The sequence below is a fragment of the Podarcis cretensis genome (genome assembly GCF_951804945.1).
Source record: "Podarcis cretensis genome assembly, chromosome: 7".
Lineage (NCBI taxonomy): Eukaryota > Metazoa > Chordata > Lepidosauria > Squamata > Lacertidae > Podarcis > Podarcis cretensis.
The window spans coordinates 43,441,729-43,466,367 of NC_137176.1; the positions used below are offsets into that span (position 1 = coordinate 43,441,729).

The 24,639-nt window shown below is 40.8% G+C and overlaps 1 protein-coding gene across 5 annotated transcripts in view; it reads left to right on the forward strand.

Moving 5' to 3' along the window:
• The window catches only part of PIEZO2 (piezo type mechanosensitive ion channel component 2), a 203,256-nt gene that overhangs the window by 142,071 nt on the left and 36,546 nt on the right, over positions 1 to 24,639 (forward strand). For 3 of the 5 annotated variants that reach the window (XM_079982831.1, XM_079982834.1, XM_079982833.1), the window contains exons 17-31: positions 1,675 to 1,848; positions 2,417 to 2,458; positions 10,701 to 11,041; positions 11,699 to 11,859; positions 12,631 to 12,807; positions 13,691 to 13,807; positions 13,987 to 14,187; positions 15,323 to 15,527; positions 15,671 to 15,772; positions 16,406 to 16,571; positions 18,126 to 18,369; positions 19,306 to 19,402; positions 20,746 to 20,908; positions 21,771 to 21,860; positions 23,423 to 23,544. In XM_079982831.1, the coding sequence (XP_079838957.1) occupies positions 1,675 to 1,848; positions 2,417 to 2,458; positions 10,701 to 11,041; positions 11,699 to 11,859; positions 12,631 to 12,807; positions 13,691 to 13,807; positions 13,987 to 14,187; positions 15,323 to 15,527; positions 15,671 to 15,772; positions 16,406 to 16,571; positions 18,126 to 18,369; positions 19,306 to 19,402; positions 20,746 to 20,908; positions 21,771 to 21,860; positions 23,423 to 23,544 (2,402 nt within the window). The remainder of the gene's footprint in view (positions 1 to 1,674; positions 1,849 to 2,416; positions 2,459 to 10,700; positions 11,042 to 11,698; positions 11,860 to 12,630; positions 12,808 to 13,690; positions 13,808 to 13,986; positions 14,188 to 15,322; positions 15,528 to 15,670; positions 15,773 to 16,405; positions 16,572 to 18,125; positions 18,370 to 19,305; positions 19,403 to 20,745; positions 20,909 to 21,770; positions 21,861 to 23,422; positions 23,545 to 24,639) is intronic. The other 2 variants (XM_079982832.1, XM_079982835.1) reach the window with 1 other exon arrangement.

The following is a 24,639-nucleotide window of genomic DNA, read 5'->3' on the forward strand; positions in this document are numbered from 1 at the left end:
AAAAACAATGCTGTTTCACTGTTACCTAATTTTGAGTGGCTCATGGATGATCATTTTAAAATTGCTGCTGTTGTGGGGCTAAGCTTCCTGGCTGATTGTATTTTATTCATTACACTGTATTGTATTTCAAGACAAGCTTTCTTTCCACATGATGGTAACACACAAACAATAGCTTACCATGCACAATAGACTTCATATCTGCTAGCACTGGGAGGAGACAAACCATGATCCCTGGCTTAACATAAGGATAGTGATAAGCCAAGGTTAGTTATTAGCTTGCCAGTTGTGGTTTGTTTAAGCAAACCTCACATCCTGGCTGGGTGGGTGCACTTCACTCAGACACAGTAAGCCATGGTTTTAATCTTATCATGATCTGCAAAGGTAGCCACTGTGATTCCAAATGTCATGTTTGATGTTGTAAGCTGCCCAGATGGCTTCTCTTGTTGTTTGACCTATGAATAGTATTTATTTAAACTTCTCTGGCTGCTCTAGCAGATTCATATAGTTATCTGGATAAATTAGTTACTTTTTTTAAAAAAATGTTAGAATGCATGATTGCATAATGCAGAGGTTTTCAACCTTTTTGAGTCCACGGCTCCCTTGACCAACTGCATTCTTTCTGCGGTACCCCGTGGGGCTCAGGAGCCCAGTTATGTCACCCCTGCCTGCAGAGCTGGCAGCCCCTCACCCCTTTTTGAACATCCTCCCTTGTGGAGTGTTTCCTCAGCCTCCTCTTCCCACTCCTTGGGAGTCCTCTGGGCAGCCACCGCCACTGCTCTGAACTACCCCTCTGGCCCAAAGAGAGGTGCCTCCTCACACTGCCCCACAGGGGCCTGGGAAGAGGATGTCCCCAGTGTTAGTGGCCCAAAGGAGGCTGGCTGAAGGTGAACATGAGGCCAGCATCTTGCCTTGGGTGGCAGCAACAGGCACTGCCAGAACTGCATGGTGGAAAGGCTCCCCTTCAGTGCTGGGCACTCAGCTCCCAGGCAGGCCTTGCACACAGTAAGCACAGGAAAGGCCAGCGTGGTACCTGCCTGCCTTCCCAGCCTCCCACTTGTCCATTCCGAACAGCAAGGGCTGGTGGGCTGGCTGGCTGGGCCTCTCATGCACTTGCCTGCTTACTCCAAGGCCACCTCAGCTCCTGGCACCCAGCACCTCCTGGCCAGCCCCAGAGGCATAATTCACCTGCAGAGCTCATAGCTAGGGCTGCTGCAACAAACAGCTGTGCAAGCCTCTAAAGGCAAAGATGCGAGAGGGCATCAGAGGAGGGAGGGAAGGAAAGAGGGACAGAGGCCAGTGTTACCTGCAGCACCCTGACCATCATTCAAGGCACCCCATTGTGCCACGGCACACTGGTTGAAAACCACTGGCATAATGCACTTTAAGAACCAGAAAGACTACTTATAAAAGTTCTTTTTGCAAGCCTCTTGTCGCTATAATAGATATGAATGAATGAATGAATTATTCTGGCCATAGACCAATATAATGGATATGTATATTATTAGTTTTCTGTTGTATGTGGAACTAGTATGATTCCCAAAACTGCACCAAATAGTCTTTATAGCTGCTCTGTTTTACAACCAGCTAAGAAAGTGCTTCCTGCCAAATATTAAACATTGTCAAATTCATCCTGACCATTAACTTAGCTGTATCTTGTGCTGCTTTATATTTCAGACTAGAAGATCTTGGCTTAAAGCAGTTTTCTGTAGCAGAGTTGTTTACCCGCATCTTTATTCCAACCTCCTTTTTGTTAGTGTGCATCTTACACCTACATTATTTCCATGACCGTTTCCTTGAACTCACGGATTTGAAAGCCATAATCAGCAAACAGGATAGTGCCATTTACAGGTAAAGCTAGCAGAGAAATTGTTATTTCTTTCAGTGTCACCAGGTTCTCAGCTTCTACTTCCCCAACCACCATATGGTTATATAGCTCTGATGTCTAAGCATGAACCTTATGTTGAAAGCTAAGCTGGCTTGCAGTCACCAAGAAATTGGGTAATAAACTGCTTAGAAATCTTGTGTTCTATAGACTTCTGTTGGCACAACTCACATACTTTTTTATAGATCCTTTCTGTTTGGTTATGCTACTTAGATAATGTTTTATCATTTGGTATTGAGTGGGGAGACATCAAACAGGATTGTTAAGGAGGTTGGCCCTTTTAATCCAAGTAGCTGGAAGTCTAGTGGTACAGTGGGAACCTATATGCTGACAAGTGTTTGTTACTGAATGTTTTGTAATAATCCTTCAATAATCTTACTATTTCATTGGGACTGTTGGCAATATGTTCTTCCTCTGGTAAGACAGCTATGTTCCTTCATTCCTGTTTAACACTATTCTTTTCTCTCTCTTTCTATAACTAATTTTCCTGCTGCCATCCCATGCATTCTTGTGCTTTCATCTCTCTCACCAAAGCCATGCCAAAGTCAATGGTCGTGTTTATCTAATAATAAATAGGTGGGTATTCCACTCTTTACTTTCCTAACAAAATGTTTCTTTTACTTGCTTGCTTACCTTTTCACTCGGAAGCGAGGGCGGGGGCGGAGAGGAATATCAGGCTATATATTAAGGTAAAGGTAAAGGTACCCCTGCCCGTACGGGCCAGTCTTGACAGACTCTGGGGTTGTGCGCCCATCTCACTTAAGAGGCCAGGGGCCAGCGCTGTCCGGAGACACTTCCAGGTCACGTGGCCAGCGTGACATCGCTGCTCTGGCGAGCCAGAGCCGCACACGGAAACGCCGTTTACCTTCCCGCTGGTAAGCGGTCCCTATTTATCTACTTGCACCCGGAGGTGCTTTCGAACTGCTAGGTTGGCAGGCCAGGCTATATATTAACCTCAAATAAAACAATCCTAAGTGCTCAATTTTTCCAATGAACGAAGAGCTTATTGGTCAACATAGTAGAGTTCTAACTCTGAGAGTTCTCCTGTTTTTAAAAGCTGTGAGTACAATGATTCACTTTAAATGTTATCCAAGTTGAAAAAAGTTCAATCAATTTTATTTGCATCTAGACATGTAAAACACAATTGTCTGAGTAAACAAGTTCATCAGCACACAGTAGTGTCTGTGCACACTTTTGCTCATCTCAGTTGGCACCAGTCTTCAGTGAGCCCTTAGAACAGTGCTGTTGATGGGCTCCTGGCCAATGTAAACCTGGCTCCCCATGTTTCTATCCCTGCATCCCCCACCCCCAGCATTGTTGCAGCAGGTGCTACTGCCACCCACCATTCACCTCCACTTGTCCACACACGAGAGAGGTGGACAAGTAGATTTGAAAACTACAGCAGCAGTAAATGATAGAGACTCTCCTCCTGCAAGAGGGGAGGGGTTGTGGGCGGGATCCGATCTCCGCCTCAAGCTGGGGGCGTTAGCCCCCTGCCACCCACTCACCTGGCTGGCGCACCACGCCCATGGGCAAGCGCCCCACAAGGCGGCTTGGAGGGGGCATGGACGGCAGCTTAACTTGCTGCTGCACCAGCCACGCGGCCTCACTTTTCGCCGTCTCGTCGTGAGTCACCCACCCTCCACTCCCTTAGAGCTCAGGGTTTCAGTTTCTCTCTTGGCCTTGCTATGGACCTTAGGTTGGTCGCCCAGGTTGTCCAGGGGGCCTGGTAGGAATTTTTCCATTTGGCATTAGGCTTTGTGGTTTGTTCGCCTACCTCGTAGCAACCGTCACAACTTTTGTGGTATTGGTGGGTAGGTTAGGCATTGGAATAACGTGTTTGTGGTGTGTGGAAGGGCTAGGTGTGGCCATCGCCTACGCCTTCAATTTTTGGGTATTCCGTTAAAGGAATCCGGCGGTCGTGGGTCCTGTCCGATGCCTGTGTGGCGGGGGGCCATGGCACAACCCTTGGTGACATCAGGGGAGAGCTTATAGTTGGATTAGCATCAACAGGCTCCACCTACTGGTGAATAAACCCCCTTTTAGACTCACCCCTCTCTGAGTGGGTGGAGTCAACTGACGTGATCCAATGCCTAAGCCACTACCTTTTCACTTGCTGTAATCAATAAAGTTGTGGCCTTTTCTTGCCCATTAACCTTATATTACGTGTCCGTGTGTCTTCATTCCACTAAGCGGGGATCGGGTCCTCGAACCACAACAAGACATTAAATGAGACACTCCTCTTTTATCAAAGACTACAATTTCCAGAGTAGTTTAATAATCCTTCTTCCCAGACAGCTCTGGAAATTGTAGCTCTAGGAGAAGAATAGAGGCTGCCTAATAACTCTCAGCACCCTTAACAAACTACAGCTCTTAGAATTCTTTGGGGGAATCCATAACTATTAAAAGTAATAGCATAGTGCTTTAAGTTGTCCTAATACAATGTGAAGAAGCAAAGAGAAGGATCAGGTTTGGTATGGGCATCTAGGAATTTGTTTAATGCTGAATGGTTCCTGTTTGGGGTAATTCGGGAAATGGACCTTGAGGTGTTGTATGACTGCCCATGTCTATTGGCCAGTGATCCAGCAGGTGCATTATGCACTAGCTGTAATCTCCAGTCATCACCCTCTAGCTAGCGTTTGGAAGCAACAGAAGGCAAGGTTTTAGAAAACAGATAGTTGGTTGCACTCCTGCATGTGTCTTGTCCACACCTCAAAGCCCCAATGGTAATAATGGATCCCAAACAATATGACATGATGGTGTGCTAGACACCTCATCAGACAACTGAGGTGTAAAGATTGGAGCAAAAGCGAGTGACTTTATCTTCAAAGTGGCTTGTAAATTTGTCGCAGCAGGCCTGTGTGGGTATGAGAGTTAGGAAGTGGTGTTCCTTTGTGTACAATGGCATCTCAGGAACCTGAAAAAAACCTGCTGGTTATGGACGCAAGTCTCTTCTAAATAAGTGACATTGATTCTGATGTTGGCATCTATATCAGTATAACAATAGAGCAAAATATGGTAGGCTGATGCTCATATTTGAATAAAATACTTTTAATGTCCATGTCATAATCAGACATGAATTGAAAAACTTGAAAATAGTTGAACATATGTTGACAGCTACTTTAGGACAGCATTTTTATTGCTAATGGTTTTGGCTCATATATAGAACAGATGGAGGTTTTTTCCCTTCTATAATTTGCATAGTAATTGTACAGATTTGCTGAAACTTCTTTGTCTGCCAATTACCTTGCTTAGTTATATGCCTCCTTCCCATTGCAATACCTCTAACCCATGGCCCCCTCCCACTGCCCTGAATCATAGGGACCCTCCAAAGTGGAATTCAACGTGACTGAAAAGACTGTTGTTGAAAAGGAAAATTAGCAAACTCCCTCCCCTTTAGAGGAGAAGCGTTTTGGGGGCATTTTTTACTCTTTGGATATCAGCCTGTATTCTTAATATCTCTCATCATGATAATTGGTCAGAGATAGAAGAAAGAGAAGCTTGTACTTCTAAGGGAAATACATATAATTATGAATTATTAATACTTCAGAACTCTGTTACAACTCATATATATATATAATTACAAATGCAAGGATAGAAAAGCATTCAAAGAGTTCTTTAAACATCTGCTTTCTTAAACCATCTTTAGTTCATCAAATATTTTATGTGTTGCAGTAAAGAGAAAATGATGTTATATCTTGGCTACAAGAGTGCATCAAAGCAACACCATTATGATAAGCTTACCCTAGCAATACTGAAGAATTGTGGAAGGCAGGAAGGGGACAGTTATAATGAAATATCAAGTGTAAAACTCTTGTGAACTGAACCTGACTTCCTCTGAATTTGTACTTAGTACCAGAATTTTCATATGCCAGTTTCTCCTCTCCCCCATTCCTACACTTTCATATGTTCACTAAGTTGCTGAAGAAAAAATGATGGTAAGGGTTTAGGCTGTCTGTTAGTTGTTCCTGCAGATGTCAGATCTTGGAAGTGTATATTCACACACACATATATAAACACACACAAACTGAACCAAAGGCAGCATCTTCTAAGTAGTTCCTCACTCTGCACGGTTAGTACTTCTAAGCATTGCTTGAGTCTGCTTTGCTGACTCTGGGAAATGTAATACTTTATAAGCTTCCTGGCTTAGTTTCTGTGATTAAGAAACTGCAATTGACAGACTACCTGTCGACAGTGGAGTGGTCAAGGATTTCCAGAATCATTTATTGTAGGAGGGAAGATTCCTTGTTTTGGTTTGGTTTTTGGAAACGCAGCTTCTGTCTCTTCTCTACCACCCCACCCCACAATTTTTGACTTTAGGAAAAGGGGTAGGAGGGAAACTAGTAAATGAGTGACAGTGAAGGAGATCTCCAGGTTGGGTTTTCCAAACTTTGGGGGGATTTGGAGGGGGAAATCCAGAATTTTATTGAGAATTCTTGAGAAAGGTTTGGAAAGACCTGGTTCATTTTGAATTGAGATAGGTGGACTTCACCTGATGCAGTGCTGAAAATTTCCAGGCATTGTTGTTTTTTCAACTGTCCACCATCAATTAATGAGAAAATAAATTGCATTTAAAAATTATGTAGCTGGGGCAAGAGAGGAGAGAGGTTCGGTGAAATGCTCACGGGTTGGGTCTGGGTTTTTGCTTACCTTAATTTTGAGATGGCCAATGGATTATGTGAGTTTCCTTTCTTTCTACAATGCATCTCCCTGGCAGGTTGCAGCTTTTCCAAGTGCCTGTGCTTTCTTCAAAAACACCATGATGTCCTCAACTGGGCTTTCCTGTAAGTGTGGGAAGCTGAGCGGGCTGTTGACGGTGCTCCTAACAGTTGTTTATTGTTGATTTTTAAGTGGCATGTGTGTTTGCTTGGTGTAGTTTTTTGTTTTTGTTTTAATGGTCAAAATGACATCTCTTAAAAACAAAGGCAGTGAGCACACCAATCCAGGGGCACTTGGTAGCCAACCTTCCCGGCTTCCCGCACTTTAATTAAAGCTCAGGGGAAGGCGTTGTAACTCCTCCCATGGTGCTTTTTCAGATCAGCAAACGCAGGCAGCCAGGGATGCTCCAGAGCACTGGAGAAGTGTTTAATGGAAAGGAAATTACACACACCACTTTTGGATACCTCACAAGGATAAGGTAAGCTCAATCCCACAGCCAACAAAATTATAAAGACATTTTAAAGGACTCTGAGAATAAACAGGGTAAGAAAGGTTTTGAGAAGGTGGAGATTAGTCTAGTCTCTCCTAACTAGCTCCAACAGAAAATATTGCATTCCACACTTTAGACAGTAAGCAAGCTACATAAAACAGTCCCTTAAATTATTTGTATTTCACTAAATTTACTTAGGTCTACCTCCTTGTTGGATATTGTTAATGTGACGGAGGTTTTGCCTTGGAGCCTAGCACTCTGTTGTTTCTCAGTCATTTCATACAAAGCAACTGCTGGTGGTCGTGGTAGATGGGACATTTGAGGTCTTTAGGGGCAAGGATGTTGCTTCATCAATGTGCTGCAATCTCTGAAGTTCCTAGCTCAGGAGATTTGGTGTGTCTCTGATTCTGTTGCTCCTTGGTTGCTGGGCTCTAGCTCAGTGTTGCGGCCCAGATCTGGCGATTCTGTGAGTGGTCCTACTGACTCAGCAGACCCCTTATTCTCCTGGGTCAGTGTCCACGCCACTGTTGGTAGTCTGGACAACAGTGCTCTCGATAAATCCAGGTCACTAGCACTTGTATTTTACATCTTGCTACGCAGGTGGCGCTGTGGGTTAAAGCCTCAGCACCTAGGGCTTGCCGATCGAAAGGTCGGCGGTTCGAATCCCTGCGGCGGGGTGCGCTCCCGCTGCTCGGTCCCAGCGCCTGCCAACCTAGCAGTTCGAAAGCACCTCCGGGTGCAAGTAGATAAATAGGGACCGCTTACCAGCGGGAAGGTAAACGGCGTTTCTGTGTGCGGCTCTGGCTCTGGCTCTGGCTCTGGCCAGAGCCGCTTCGTCACGCTGGCCACGTGACCCGGAAGTGTCTCCGGACAGCGCTGGCCCCTGGCCTCTTAAGTGAGATGGGCGCACAACCCCAGAGTCTGTCAAGACTGGCCCGTACGGGCAGGGGTACCTTTACCTTTACCTTTTTAGATCAGTGCAACAGCTTTTGCTTAGTAATTACAACCCTTTCTGGTGTGTGTGTGTGTGTGTGTGTGTGTGTGTGTGTGTGTTCGTGTGTTTGTGTGTTCGTGTGTGTATGTGTTCGTGTTCCTCTGAAATTAAGATATTTACATAATATTTACTTAAGTAGGCAGTGTGGTTAGCATGCTGTTCTCTAGGATCCTGAGCACATGTGACAGTAAGTGGCACAGAAATCAGTCAATTGCTTTTGTGTAACATCAAAGTGTGACCTTTAGAATATTGACAGTGCCAACTTTTGGAATTAGGAGAACTGGGAAAGGAAGTCACCAAGCCATTATGAGCTACTCATGACATTCTGGCCCAGCTCATAATAGGCTTTCTACAGCACCCCATTCTCTGCCTTCAGACAGTCCTTTCATTACTGGCCCTACCATTCTTACAGAGAAGGGAGGTCCAGTTGGAGGAAAGGCAGGCAGCAGCAACAAATGGCTCGTCATTAAGAACTGAAGACTCATGCACAGTTTTGCCTATGGGAAACCTGAGCAATGGTGTTTTTAGTACCTTTCTGGCCCATCCTTTGAGCTAGGAACCCTTAGGAATCCTTCCCAAGGTCTCTGGGGCACACTGAATAATATTTAAAGGTAAAGGTAAAGGTACCCCTGCCCGTACGGGCCAGTCTTGACAGACTCTGGGGCTGTGCGCCCATCTCACTTAAGAGGCCAGGGGCCAGCGCTGTCCGGAGACACTTCCGGGTCACGTGGCCAGCGTGACATCGCTGCTCTGGCCAGAGCCAGAGCCAGAGCCGCACACGGAAACGCCGTTTACCTTCCCGCTGGTAAGCGGTCCCTATTTATCTACTTGCACCCGGAGGTGCTTTCGAACTGCTAGGTTGGCAGGCGCTGGGACCGAGCAGCGGGAGCGCACCCCGCCGCAGGGATTCGAACCGCCGACCTTTCGATCGGCAAGCCCTAGGCGCTGAGGCTTTAACCCACAGCGCCACCTGCGTCCCGAATAATATTTAACAGGTATTTTGTCATAAAAAATTACTTCTATGAGAATGATTACAAAAATTGTGAATACCGTACATCGTATGATCTTATGTACCTTGACAACCTAAATAAAGTTCATAAATAGAGATAAATTTAATGTCTTGTTTCAAGTCTTACACTAGTTCATTATTCGAAAGGCATATTGTGTTCATTTATAGCTATGTTGCAAATTTAAAGTATACTATTCATGTTTTACTATTAGCATTTAAATACAGTGGTTAAATGATTAGGTATTTTTGAAATAAGTAAAAAAAAATCAACAACAGGCTAATTTTGCAAAAACGAAAGACAACTTTGGCTTCCTAAATAAAGCTCAACAACTCTGACAATGGGTAGATCACTGCCAGTTTTTTAGTACTGTGAGTCCATTAGTACTTAGCCCATTTACTTATTTGTGGCTTTGAGTTGTCCTGAGTCTTTCATAAGGTATGTAGGCAGCAGAGTAAAATATCAAGGGATATCTTTAACTCTAAAGGACTCTGTAGCTGAGCCGAAAGGACACCCAAGCTTTCTTTTAGAAAGAGAAACTAATAGTACAACATCACCTTCCTGACTGAAGTATCTTCAAACTGAGGTTTGGATCAAGGATCGATTGGCTGTCATCTGTATGGCAAATTTACTATAATTACTAACATAAAAATGTTTTCCTTACCTTTATGTAACGGTGAAACTATACAGCCAATCCCATTTTCTTAGGGAAGAAGGTAAATTTGATCATAAGTAGTGTTTACCAGAATGCACCTCCAAAATACTTTATAGCTTGCTAGTAACATTTCCATTTTCCACATCAGTAGAAACACCTTCAGTTGGCGTTTACTGTTTTCAACTCTTTATATTGATTTTTAACCATAGAATTCTTGAAAGTGTAGCTGAGATGATGTGAAGAGCTGGTTCGATATTATATGCTACCTGAATTTTCAACTGAATAAACAGACTTGCTTACTTGCAAATGGAAAATTTTGCCATTTGAATCTTTTGTTTTTTACATCAGCTTTTGTTTTTTACAAATATGTAAATATATTCAGACTCGGACTAGTGTAACTTATTTGAAAGAATTTGCTTGCATAATGTAAGAATGGTGAATGAAAAGTTTCTTTGAAAATGTAGTAAGCACTTTCCATCTTGTTAGAAGCACTCTTTTAATGCCAGGATGGCATGCTCCTGGCATCTGAAGGCTGACACAGATGGATTAAGAGAATGCTAGTGAGTTATATGGCATGATGTCTTTATCTCTGACCTTCTTCTGTAACTCCTCTGTTCTCATTTCCTTTTTTTCTTTCTGTTTCAATTACTTTGAGCAGCATCAAGAAAAAATTACCAATCCGCCAAAATGAGTAAGTCCCCATGTGAAGTCATGAAATGCTTGCTGTTAAAACATGTCATTTCATGCTTCTACATCTTAAACTTTGACCATTTTTTCCTCTGCGGGGGAAATGTCAAGTTTAGGTGGCAATATCACTAATTACTAAAGCAAATAATTAGCGTCAAAGTGACAGATAATTGCTTCTATGGTATGATACCATGTGGAGTTTCCTAAACAGTGTTTGACCCATTTATTCATGTGCTCCTTGTTTGTTTTGCTGTATGAAATCAGAAGATTGTTTCTTGTATTGCAACTGCTTGGTTTGTTGACATGCCTACTTTATCTACCAATAGGCTGGTTCATCAAGATGGAAGCCTGCCTGATATCACAATGATGAATTTAAATGCCAGTTTTGGAAAGGAACAGGAGAACATTTTACGAGAGCAGGAAAATGTGTTACAAGAGCAGGAAAAAAATGAGCAGGAAAACGTTTTACAAGAGCAAGAAAACATTTTACAAGGGCCGGAAAAAATGTTCCAAGAGCAGGAACACATGTTCCAAGAACCGGAACAACGCATAATGGAAAGGAGGGAGAAAAGAGATATGGAAGAAGGGCATGAAAAAGAAGAGGAGGAAGTGGATGAGGAGGAGGAAGATGATGATGATGATGAATCGGAGACAGAAGATATATCAGGTAGTCTGTGGAGAGAGTCTCAACTTGGTCTATTTTGTTTTACTGTTGATTGAAGGTGATTCATCTGGGATACATGTAATTCATTCCCTCTATTTCTTATTTAAGTGTTCCAATGCTCACAGACTATACAAATGGGGATAGGGGGGAATAAGCAGATTTGGGTTAACCCTGATGTTTGCAGGTTCTCAAGAAGTCTTTTAAAAAAAACACCTTGAGAGGGAGACAAAACAACATTAGCAACCCGTAAGGACTCAAGGTTATCCCAACATGATTAAGTTGTGTTAAAACTTGGCTCAATATACTTTGGTTCCTAGTGCCTTTTTCATTGCAGGAGTGAATGGCAACTCTTCAAACCTACTTCTTGTCTTATGCTCTGGAATTCTGTTTCTGAGGAATTCTGTCATAAAATTAGGAATAAACACATTTGGCAGGAAAAATTGACACTTTGGGGATCTATGAATGACTTCAAATGAATCTCAATCACATTTTCCCTTAATTAAGAATTATAGCTGGTTTTAATAGTGTTTTATTCTGAGGAAGAAAAGTTACATTCAGAGGAAAAAATTGCCTCCCCCTTTATATTTCCAACAGAAGATAAAAGTAGCCCTGTTCACAAAGCCAAAAATAAGTTTCATTATGTTTGACTTGTCTTTGCAGATTTAAGAAACAAATGGCATTTGGTAATTGATCGCCTCACCGTACTTTTCTTGAAATTTCTCGAATGCTTTCATAAACTGCAAGTTTTTGTGTGGTGGCTTTTGGAACTGCACATTATCAAAATTGTCTCATCATATATTATCTGGGTCACAGTCAAAGAGGCAAGTAAATAATGGATGTGTCATCAGTTTCTCTTTCAGTAGCAACTGAATTCAAAAACAATGATGTTTTTGAATTTCTGAAATGTTGGTTTGGTTGGTTTATTAGACGTGTATTCCTCCTGTCCACTAAATGATGTAAAACACTAGGCTTGTCCCTAAGAGGTGCACATGAAACATCATTCAAACTTCAAAATGTAAACTTCAAAACTATATTTGATATTTTGAAGTTTTGCATGCAAATTGAAATTCAGTTTGTCCCAGCTCTATCTGATTCAGTAAACCAAGCTACCCAAATTGCTTAACTACTATTGCAAAAATCCACCCCTTCCCCTAATCATTTTAGCCCAATCTTGGTCTTGTGCTCTTGCCATGGCCACCCTTTGACTACTGCACCTTTCCCATTGCTTTCCTTTCTTGCATCTTAGCAATGCTGAGCTTTTACCCCAAAACACCACTGATCACATGGAACATTCCCTTCAACATCCAGCACAAGTAGCTTGTCCTTACTTTGGAAAGCTCTCCGCACCTTTCTCATCTTTATCTTTATGCTACTGTTTCACATTAAACCCCAGCCTATAATTCTTGATTCTTCCAAGACTACCACCTTAGCCGATCAACTCTCCTGCTATCTTAAACATTTCAATGCTCTCTCTTTTGCTGCTTCCTTATGCTTTGAATTCCTTTTCAGAATATTTTAGCACAAGGTAGCATAATAAAACTTCTCAAAATGTTGTCAAGTAATTAATATATTTTCTCATTTTGTGCTTACAGGTTTCCCTCCTTAACTATGTGTTTGTGATTGCCTGGGCTTTTGCTTTGCCATATTCTCAGTTCCGCCCACTGGCATCCAGTGTCTGCACTGTTTGGACCTGTGTAATTATCATCTGCAAAATGTTGTATCAGCTTGGAACTATTAACCCTGAAATGTTTTCTGTCAACTGTACAATGGCAAGTAGTAGCTATCTAATATTTTAAAAGTAAAATAGAGTTGTTTAAAATAAATAATTTAGCAATTTGTGGATATTGTGGATCAACAAGAATGGAGACAGGCCCTTTCTCACGTGAGAAGTTAGTCAAGTTATTCCCCCCAAATCAGGATATATCTCAGTGAATTTCTGAATCAATCACACATCCTGCCAAGTATTCAATTTGTTCGCTGTATGTATATTTGATGACACTGATGCTTCCTGTAGCATGGAGAGGCCCCAGTTGAACCTCTCCTAGCACTGATGGAGCTACTTCTTGTCTGCTTCTTTTCAGTCTCAGCTGTTAGTGGCAGATGCCTTAATGTTGCTTTATAAAGTTGACGATGAAAGCTTTTTCAGGTGCCTGGGTTGCTCAGCTCTGTTCAGTGGCAAACCTACATTTTGGGGGCCCTTCACAACCAGCAAAGAGGTCTGGATAACCACTGTTACCTTCCTCAGTGGAGTTGTTCCATTACATATCACTACCTTTTTATTTTTTTTAAATTAACTACTACATCTCAGATTTTGAATAAAATTGCTGCACTGGATTATCACTGGTTTGAATAAAAATTTCCTATGTCTTATAATTTTCAAGTTACTGAGGGGGAGATGAAAATTATGGGAATATTATATACATGCATGATGCATTGTAGAATGATTTGTGCCATGTGACTCAAGTTGGGTGTACTGGACCTTAACTTTTTCAGCAATGTGGACTAAAGTTGCTTCTGGGGCCCCTCTGGGATTAGGGGCCCTGAAGCTAAAGCTTCATGGTAGTTTCATAGTAGATCTGTCCCTGGCTCTGTTCAATCAAAGCATCCTCCTTGAAGAAGTCAAACTAAAATTTCTCTCTTTTTTCATTTTAGCCTAATACAACTAAGCCTCTAGAAGACATAAATGAATCACTACTTTACAGAAAGCCCATTGATCCAACTGAGTGGGTTGGATTGAGAAAGTCTTATCCACTTCTTGTATATTTGAGGGTAATTATTATTACTTGTTCCCTGTTGAATTTATTTTCAGTCTCAATAAATTATTTTCAGACAGTACAGCCGCTGAGTTGTCAATGTTTTTAGGGAGCATATTGCAAGTTGCAGTATGCTTGCTTTCAAAAGAATATTGGCTGATTCTTTGTAGCTCATATGGTTTCCTTCTCTTGCAGAATAACCTGCTGATGTTGGCAATTCTGGCCTTTGAAGTAACCATATACCGGCATCAGGAATACTACAGATGTCGAAACAATCTCACAGCTCCTGAGACGAAAACAATTTTTCATGATGTTACCAGATTACATTTAGATGATGGAGTACTTAGTTGTCTTAAGTACTTTGTCAACTACTTCTTCTATAAGTTTGGTTTAGAGGTAAATTTAGTGCCAGCATGTTTAAAACAAGATTTCCTATGGTGACTCCAACTTGATATTATTTATTACTTATTTATCTGTTTTAGGGAATTATGTATTTAAGGAGTACTTGTTTCTGTATTTGGGGGATTAATGCCCTACTCTACAAAATAATTGTCTTTGTATTTTAAAGGTCTATGCAATTAAAGGCCTATACAATTCTACAACCCCCATCATCCTTGACCACTGGTCCTGGTAGCTGGGAATGATGGTAGCTGTAGTTCAACAACATCTGAGGACCCAAGGCTGAGAAAGGCTGATACAGAGCGTAGACTCCAAACATTTATCAGTGGCACTATTACTTCTTTTTGCAAAAAGAGGAACTTTTATCCAATTATATATTAGAATCGTAGAATCATAGAGTTAGAAGGGGACCCTGAGGATCATCTACTCCAACACCCTTCAATGCAAGAATATGCAGCTGTCCGTTATGGGGATTAAAACTGCGACTGTGGCGTCATCAGCACCACACTCTAACCAACTGAGCTATCAAAGTAATCCAGAGATGGCCAACGTGGTGCCCTCTGATGTTGTTGGATTGCATCTCCCATTAGTTCTAACCAGCCTGGCCAATGGTCAGGCATGATGAGTTATAGTTCAGCAACATCCGAATGGCACCACATTGGCTACTCCGAAGTACTCACTATTGGTAAGCTAAGTATGAAATATTGATTGAGAGAGAACCTGTTATATGCCAGTAAGCAAAGTGTTACATTGATTTTCAACCATGGAGGACGTTGCAGACAGCTGGGTTGGCGCCTTTTACACAAACCTTGAGGCAGAGCCTAGAACTTTCAACTGGAGGAGCAGCTGTCCCCTGACTCACAGAGTTGAGGCTTGTTTTTCCATCCAGATTTATATTCCTACTGGACTGGTCTGGGAGTCAGGGAGCAGCTCCTCCTGCTGTTGAATGTTCATGGGGCTCTGACTGTTTATGTAGGTATCAACCAAATAGTCTGCCCTGCCCTCCAGGATCCCTAGTGAACAGAAGCTCATAAAGTAAGAGACTTCAATTTTCTAAGAGTGATGCAATATATCTGTCAGTCATGGGCTAGCCAAGAGGATGTAAATTCTGATTTTCTTCTCCTTGTCACAGAGCTGTTTCCTCTTGTCAGTAAATGTAATTGGTCAACGAATGGATTTCTATGCTATGGTTCATGCCTTTGCGTTAATTGCTGTGTTATATCGACGCAGAAGAAAAGCCATTGCGGAGATCTGGCCAAAGTACTGCTGTTTTCTATCATGCATCATTACATTCCAGTACTTTATTTGTATTGGCATCCCACCTTCTCCTTGTATAGGTAAGGGGACTTCTTGCTTTCCGCTGATTGCGATTATCTTTTATTTTCACAGTAACCACTGAAAAATAGCCATGGCTCAGATTAGAGCTGCAATGAGTGATATGAATTACTTCCTGTAATTGTTCTTCCTTCTACCTTCATAGATTATCCATGGAGACATCCTAATGCCAACTTCAACTCTAATATCATCAAATGGCTATACTTTCCAGATTTTATTAAGGAACCCAATCCAGTCTTTCTTGTCTGTAAGTATTCTAATAGTAGCTTGTCCTCTTGTCTCATTTCTTGTAGCACATGTTGAAATTAATGTTCTGAAGCGCATTGGTGCATACAAATGGATAACAGTATCTTATTGCTAAACTTGGTCATTCTGCATTTTCCAAGTCTCTCAGATTGGCTTTAAATCTGAAGCAGTTTTGAGCCTTTGAGAAGCACACCTACTCATTTCCAGATCAGTCCATGGCTTATGGTATTCACCCACCTCTAATATTCAGGCACTGCATATTTATTGCCCCCTCAAGTATAGCCTGGTCTCTCCCACAACCACTCACCACCTCCTAAACCCTTAGATAGGATAAACCCTTTCCTGGGAACCCTGCTAAAGAGGATAAGTTGAGTTAACAACACTTGTGTGGAACCTGAATTCCGTAGTCAAAGTTGGAGAGCATGCACCCCACATAGGTCTACATGGCTTGTATTTTAATGGTTTTCCTACTTGTGTGTGTGTTTATGTGCATGTGTGTGCTGCTGCCCTATTTAATTAGTTGTTTGTAGTCCTTATCTTTCTTATCATAGTTTTAAGTTTTTTTAATTAATAAGGGTATGTCTAACCATAGTTATTGGCTTGCATTTTAATTTGAGTGTCTAATTCCTGCCAGATGATTTCATGTTGCTGCTATGTGCATCCTTACAAAGGCAAACATTTGAAGATGAGAACAAAGCTGCTGTACGTATCATGGCTGGAGACAATGTGGAGATTTGCATGAATCTTGAGGCAGCTTCATTTAGCCAACACAACCCTGTCCCTGATTTCATCCATTGTCGGTAAGAACTGGATCTTGAATATTTCTAAAGGTCATACATCTTTCTAAAGATCTGGTTCATTTGTCCTCTTCCCAGACATTCAGACAAAAGGTGCTCTTTTCTTTTTATGGCTACTAAATTATGCTGTTCAAAATTGCAGAGCAACACTGATGGAATCAGACACGTAATATGCTTTCTCATATCATTATTACCCAAGATTAAAAGTTGGTGTACATTGCAACAGCCATGTAGATCAGCATAAGCCCTGGAAAATTTGCACTGTACATTAGCTGGTGCTGAAACAATCAAGGAATAGAAGCCGGTCACACAGTGTTGCATTATATCTTGAAGGAGAAATGAATATATTAAGTTTATAGGTCGTTGGAGAGAAGCACACACTAACACATTTCATATGAATGACAAGCCAATTGTATGGGATTTGTTGCATTTTGATTTTGTTGCTTTCTAAACAAAACTAGATAGTGTATAGTACACATGATATTCTCACAGGGGAAGAAACCAGAGGAAATGACAAGAGCCAGAGTTCCTGCATTAGTGTCACTGAATCATCAATTTATTGATAAATTATACTGTGCCATTTGGGAACTCATATAAGGTATACGTCTGTTCTTTTGCCACTTGGCTCCAAAATAAAAGCTGTGCAGAAACACATTGATTATAATGATGCTCATGGAAAGACTTACCATTTTTTACTAATAAGCTTTAATGAGTTATGATAAAAGGAAAAGAGTTGTGTTATCCATGGAAAGTTTTAAAAGGGCTGTAGCTCAGTAGTAGAGTATTTGCTTGTATGCAGCAGGTCTCAGATTCTGTTCCCAAGCATCTCTAAGTAGGGCTGGGAATACCGTCCAATTGCAACCCTAGAGAGCTTCAGCCTGTCAATGTAGATGATACTGAGTTAAGTAAAGCAATTCATCTGACTCAGTATAAGGCAGCTTCCTGTGTTTCCGTAAAGAAGACAGTGACTTGAGTACTTTTAACTGCTTTGAGGTTTTATTGCAGTCAAGCAGTATATAGATCTTGTGCAATAAATACTTAGTTTTCCTTCCACAAATAGGAGGGCTCCTTTTGCTTGGAGAAAGGACTCTGATCTAGGGGAGGCTTCAGCTGGTGAAAGTCAGGCAGGCAATTGTCAATGATTTCCCTTTCTTCTGCAGCCTAGCACCACCTCCCATGCTGTTCCTGATTTTTAAGGAGGACAGGGGCTGCAGTGGCAAAAAGATCTACTCTCCCTGCCCCCACACTTTCCTCCAGTAGGAGCATCCTGTGAGCAGACTTTGGGCAATGGGCAGTTAGGATCCAAGCCAGTCAAGATTTGCCACCATAGTATGATGCCGAATTTCTTTACTCACACAGGTAGTCATTTCAGCAAAATGAAAGGCATCCCAAACAGTTGACAAGAGCAAGTAGCTTGTTTGTTCTCTCTCTCTCTCTCTTTCACACACACACACACACACACACATACACATACACACACACTCAGACACACACAAACCCTATGAATGGAACAAATAGATGCTTAACATTTCCCACTCCTGTATTCTCTTGTTGCAGATCTTACCTAGATATGGGTAAAGTGATAACATTCAGTTACCTCTTCTGGTTTGTCCTAACCATCATCTTCATAACAGGAACCACTCGGATCAGTATATTTTGTATGGGCTACTTGGTAGCTTGTTTCTATTTCCTGCTCTTTGGAGGAGATTTGCTACTCAAGCCTATCAGAAGCATTCTTCGCTATTGGGATTGGCTGATAGCATATAATGTCTTTGTGATTACAATGAAAAACATATTGTCGGTAAGTGTCTCATTATTAAGTCCAAACCCTATTAATATTTACCTCTGGATTGGAGGCACTGTTTTTCTAGCCCTTTGTGGTTTCAGCAGGAGAAATATATACTGGTAAATAAAAAATCAAATCAAAGAAATGTATTCAGTATTTAGATATTGTTTTAAATACCGCTATAAACACTGTTCTTATTTGCCACAGCCAGAACAGAAGAGCTCTTATTAGGGGCTGTTGATGCACTGCAGCATTTTGTTGCAAGGATCCCACTTGCTCCCAGATATTTACCATACAAGATAGTAGAGGTCAGCTATGCACTGTATGTGCCTTCGATGTGCACTATTTCATGCAAAGGAGAGAAGGGAAATCTTGTAGAATGGACCATGGAGTGAGGTTTGATTATTATTTTTTAAATCTTAGTTTTATCTTACTTTTATATCAGAGAAAAAACAAGTGGTAAACTGTTGCAGTGGAAAACCGTAGTAAAACAGTTATAGGTAAAGGTAAAGGTACCCCTGACCATTAGGTCCAGTCGCGGACGACTCTGGGGTTGCGGCGCTCATCTTGCTCTATAGGCTGAGGGAGCCGGCTTTTGTCCGCAGACAGCTTCCAGGTCATGTGGCCAGCATGACTAAGCTGCTTCTGGCAAACCAGAGCAGTGCACGGAAAGACCGTTTACCTTCCCGCCAGAGCAGTACCTATTTATCTACTTGCACTTGACATGCTTTCGAACTGCTAGGTGGGCAGGAGCTGCTTTTCAAGGAAGACTATCCCTGGAGAAATATCATTCAATCTCCTTTCCAGTGGGGAGGGTGGGGGGGAGGCGCTTTCTTTAGCTTTACATTGAGCAATCTAGCAGTGGCCTAGACTAATGGACTTTCACTTTAACTGTAACATTGTTTTTGTTTTGTCATCCTGAGATTTAATATATCCATCTATGTATTGCAGATAGGCGCATGTGGCTACATCGAGTCATTAATTCAGAACAGTTGTTGGGTGATTCAGACATTTAGCCTGGCCTGTACAGTTAAGGGTTACAAAATTCGTAAGTATAGACATCAAAATTCCTTTGAAATAATCTTAAAGTCTTACTGAAACTTAAATAGCTTTTAAGTAGCTATTATTTCAAAAGCAGTTGCCATTTATTTTGTTTTTCCTTTGTTGCTTTGATGCTGAGAAATGAATATCTGAATACATTAAGCATAGATATAATTCAATTTCTTAAATTAAAATGGATAGAATTGGAGTTTTTTGAAAACTATAATGAGAAACATTTGATGGGAAATGCCTTTTTTCTTAAAAGATAGCACAATGGTAGTATATATCACAATAGTGATCTTCTCCACTTACAATAAGATGGTTATAGTTCATTGTATTTTTTGGTAGTAGTACTTATGAAGCAGAAGATTGTACCAAAGCCAATATGTGTTGGTGATGTTTGCTAGGGTCAGATCTCTAGATTCCATACTTGTTTTACCAACTGTCTGTACTCCCCATTATTCCTGTGGCATCTTAGGTGGCATTCTACATTTCATTCTTTTTTTCTGCATCTTGTTTTGATTGCTGCATAACACTTTTAGTTTTGCATGCTGTTGTTCCTTTCACAAAATACTGATCAATTCAGTATAACTAGAGTTGCTAGTCTTACAGCCACCATAGATGGCTGCTGGCCGCATAAATATCAGTGTGTACATGAACTGGTGAGGAATAAAGCAGAAAAATAAGTGTTTTAGCCACAAATGCCTTGAAACCTAAAGGGTTTAAAATGTAGGGGCACATTAAGAAGAAAATTCTCTTCTTCCTACACACCTCTGTGAAGTATACTTACTGGGTAGCATATAAATTTTACAACACATCACAAATGATAAAGTTTTCTAGGTGGTTTACAATATTAATAAAACAATAAAATATTATACAGGTAACATCACTATAATAACTACTAGTCAGTGACTCCAAGAAATAAATTCCACAAATTTTAGAATGAAAAGATTAAGTGTTGTATATCCGACTAAATTCTACTCAGAATAGTAGACACATTGAAATTAATGAAGCTAAGTTAGTCATATTCATTAACTTCAATGGGTCTACTCTGATTAGGACTATCACTGGATGCAGCCTTAAGAGTTTAAAAGGCATGGGACATTTTTTAAAAAGTGATTACTTAGTTCTGAAAACTGAGTGGGTGCCAGGCTAGCCTCTCTATAGCCCCAAAGACTTTTTACCCAAAAACCATCTGCTACACCTCACTTGGGGAAACCTGGAGAAGGGAAGAAATCGAGCCCAAGTTTTCTTTGACCATTTTGCACCCTTTAACCTTTTTAGAACAAATATTGCAGAATATAAATACAATACTGCTTACTATTCAGGAATTTTGTTTACTCTCATCAGCTTTAGATAAAAATCCAGACTGCAAACTACCCAGTGGGGAGGCAGGAATCATTTGGGATAGCATTTGTTTTGCCTTTCTCCTGCTGCAAAGAAGAGTCTTCATGAGTTACTACTTCCTTCATGTGGTTGCAGATATTAAAGCTTCACAGATTCTGGCATCAAGGTAAACTGAAGCATTTTGTTTAAATCTTTATATAGATCCATATACTATAGCAACTCTAGCTACATTCTGGGGCAAGGTGTCTGGCCTGCATCTTACTAGAAAGCAGTGAAAAGCATTGTGCATGCATAACTGGAACTCAGGTGTTTTGGGTCCCAAATACCACAAACCCAGAAGTGATTGTTCCGGTTTGCGAACATTCTTTTGGAACCCAAACATCCGAGAGGGCTTCCATGACTTCTGGTTGGCTGCAGGATCTTCCTGCAGCCAACCAGAAGCCGCAATTTGGTTTTCGAACGTCTTGGAAGTCTAATGGACTGCTGGAACGGATTCTGTTTGATTTCCAAGGTATGGCTGTACTTGAGTGCTCCCCACCACCCCTTGCTCTTCTCCCTTGTAGCCAAGAGAAGGAGTTCAGAAGCTTTTGCTTCTATTTTAAGTCAACTTGTCTGGATCCAGAATTGTGGTTAACAATAACTATGATTAGGTTTTGTTTGTTTGTTTTTTAAAAAAAACACTTTCAGAAACCATGGGGCTTTCATAATTAATTACAGTTCATTTGGCTATAAGAAGTTGGCTTTTTTAAAAAAAGTTAACGATACTGTAGTTAGTTAACCTCTGATTGCTACTTCAGACACATGATAAACTGAAGTTAGCCAAAAGCAAAAAAAACTTCTGAATGCTTCCTCTCAGCTGCGTGCAAGAAAGAGGATAGGGGAAGGGAGGGCTGTGAGGCTCCCTACAGCTCATGCACGACGTGCTGAACTATGACATGTGAACACAGATGCTATATACATGTTTTGTTTTGTGTTGCATTGCTTTGACCCACATTTGGGGAACTGGTGAATTGTTTTCTTTTTTACAGAGGTGCTGAACTTTTCCAGGCCACAATTGTGAAAGCTGTAAAGGCAAGAATTGAGGAAGAGAAAAAATCAATGGATCAGCTGAAAAGACAGTATGCCTTTCTTTCTTTCTTCTTAGAATCTTAGAGTTGGAAAGGGCCCAGGGGTCATCTAGTTCAACCCCCTGCAATGCCATTTCGCTTTTATGAGGGATTAACTATTAACTCTAGTGAATTTGCTACTAGATTAGTTGGTTAGAGTATAGTACCACTTCACTAACCTTATAAAATGTACTTTAGATTTACACCGTAGGCATTTATGGCCTTAGAATGTGGTTTAAACTGCTAGTTAGTAAACTAACTCACAGCTCCCCATTTCAAGAAACTAAGCACATTTAGGTGGTAGACAAAGGAAGAATGCAAGGAAGGAAGTTGATAAGCTCAGTGCTCATTCCTGGCTTGCTAAACTATGATTTGGAAACTGGGAACGTTGCATCTGACTTGGGACAGTATCTTTAACATTTTAGGGCCAAATTATGTTGTGTAAATGCATGGTTAGAACATACTTCATCTCTTTTCTTTTTCTTAAAAGTAGGAGTAATGGGGGAAGCCCAATTCAGATCACAGTAGGTTTTTATGTCCTGGTCCTGATAAGATTTCCCCTTCCCTTAAAACTGCTATTGACTTCAGGAAAGAAACTACTGGATTTTACATCGCATATAGGTGCACAAGTTGTGTTGGGTGTGGTCAGTGCACATACCCATGTCTAGGGGGCATAACTAACCCACTTCATCTTGCTAACCCCTTCATGGATTCAGCATTTACTGGTATCCAAAGCCTGAATATGACTATAGTTTAGCCCTTAAAGATGTCTTTATGTGCTCATTAGTTTACTTACCCCAACTAATGCACAACACTTCACCCCTTCCAAGGGGAAGGCCTTGCATGATCCATGGAATTGATCTCTTCTCCAGGATTGATTCCACTTTGCTCCCCATGACAAGACAAAGGGCCTGGGCAACTAGATCACCCATCTCTCAGGAGCATAAATAAGAGGCACTATGCCTTTTGCGTATGTGATGCAAATTTGTGTGTTTGCTGCAATTAAAAATCCATTTTGCTGTCCAGAGTAAATTACACAAGCTGAGAAAATTATACAAGATAAGAGTTTTGGAAGATTAGTTTTGGTTTTGCTCTTGCTCTGGAAATGTGGGTGGCACAGGAGAAAAAAGAAATGGATCAGAAGAGGAAAACAGTGTGTAGGGGGATCGTTTAAGATAAATAACAAGAACAAACGAGTTAGTTAATGAAAAATTAATTGCGTATTGTTGCAATGAATATACAGTCTCTAGAGAACATATGGGCATAAGGTATTTTTGTTCTGCTTATTGTTTAGGGAGACCAACCCCACTCTTCTTTTCATAATAAAATTTAGTGTTGATATGCAGATTATCAGTATAAAGAACTAGGTGGCATGGTTTAAAGAACAGTCCCGGCATACACAACCCCATTGTATTCAATGATACATGGCCTCTCTATATAACTAGCCTTTGTGACAAGGATTGGGGTGGGGAATAATGCAGTAAGAATACATTGTGATGGTTTTGAAAGCATTTGCACTGCATATGCACAAAGATTGTTCTGTGACTCTGACAATGTAAAATTTGCTTTTTCAGAATGGATCGTATCAAGGCCAGGCAACAAAAATATAAAAAGGGTAAAGAAAGGGTGTTGAGCATGAACCAAGAAACCTCAGATGGGCAAGCAATTGAAAAGGCTCCTGAAGAAGATGATGATGGTACTATTCCTTCAATATATCCAGTGTTGGTATTAATTGCTTGGACCTTGGCAATATCAGCAAGAATGTGTGTAGGGAACTATTATATGCAATCCAGCCATTCAAAGAAAGGGCCTGATCACAGCCTGATCTTATGCATATTTACACAGAAGTAAATCTCACTGTGTTCAATGGGACTTATTCCAAAAATATCTATGCATAGGATTGATGTCTTAGGGCACAAATGCAGCTCACTAACCCTTCCCATTTACTTTAGTGGAAGAACAACCTGAGATCTGTAGTCACATGATTGTCCCTTTCACTGAAATAAATGTGAGACAATCCACATTTGGATTAGAGTACTAAAGTACAGTAGACAAACAAATTCAAAATGAATGAATTATATTTTTGGAATTCAGAAAAAATGGTTGTTACTGTTTTCAATCACCCTTATATTTCAGTTTATATGTAATAAAATTTAATTCATTGCAGATTTATATTTGAATTCATATTTCATATTAAGTAGCTATCAAATACTGATTGTTTTTTAAAAAAACTAAATTTACTCCCCACTCCCACTGATGACACAATTTCCCTCCAATTTCCCTCCCATAAATTGGGTTACATCCAATTTAGTTGTACTCATTGTCCAACCAATGACATCAATGGGCCTGACTAATTTAGGTCTATTAATTTATAAACGGCTCTACTCTGAATAGAACTTACTTAGATACAATCCATTGTCAGTGTGTGTGTTTTTCTCTTTGCCCAGAGTTTACACAGTGATACTGCACAGTGTCTCCTCAAAGCCTTTATGGGATACACACACACACACACACACACACACACACCCTGCCAAAAGTCTTAAATCTGTGAAATCTATTCAAATATCTTGTATCAGTACTTTTTTTAGCGAGGGGTTTACTGCACAACAAAGTACTGTGTCTCTTATTTTAAAAACAAAAAAGGCAGCCATGTTTCTGAATGTGAAATGTGAAAAGCCTCGGGGGGGGGGGAGTTAGTATTCCCTGAATTTCTTCTAATTTGAAGTAAAATTCTAGTTTAACAGCATATAAAAATGACCATGTGCTATTGATCAGCTAATTAACAACAATA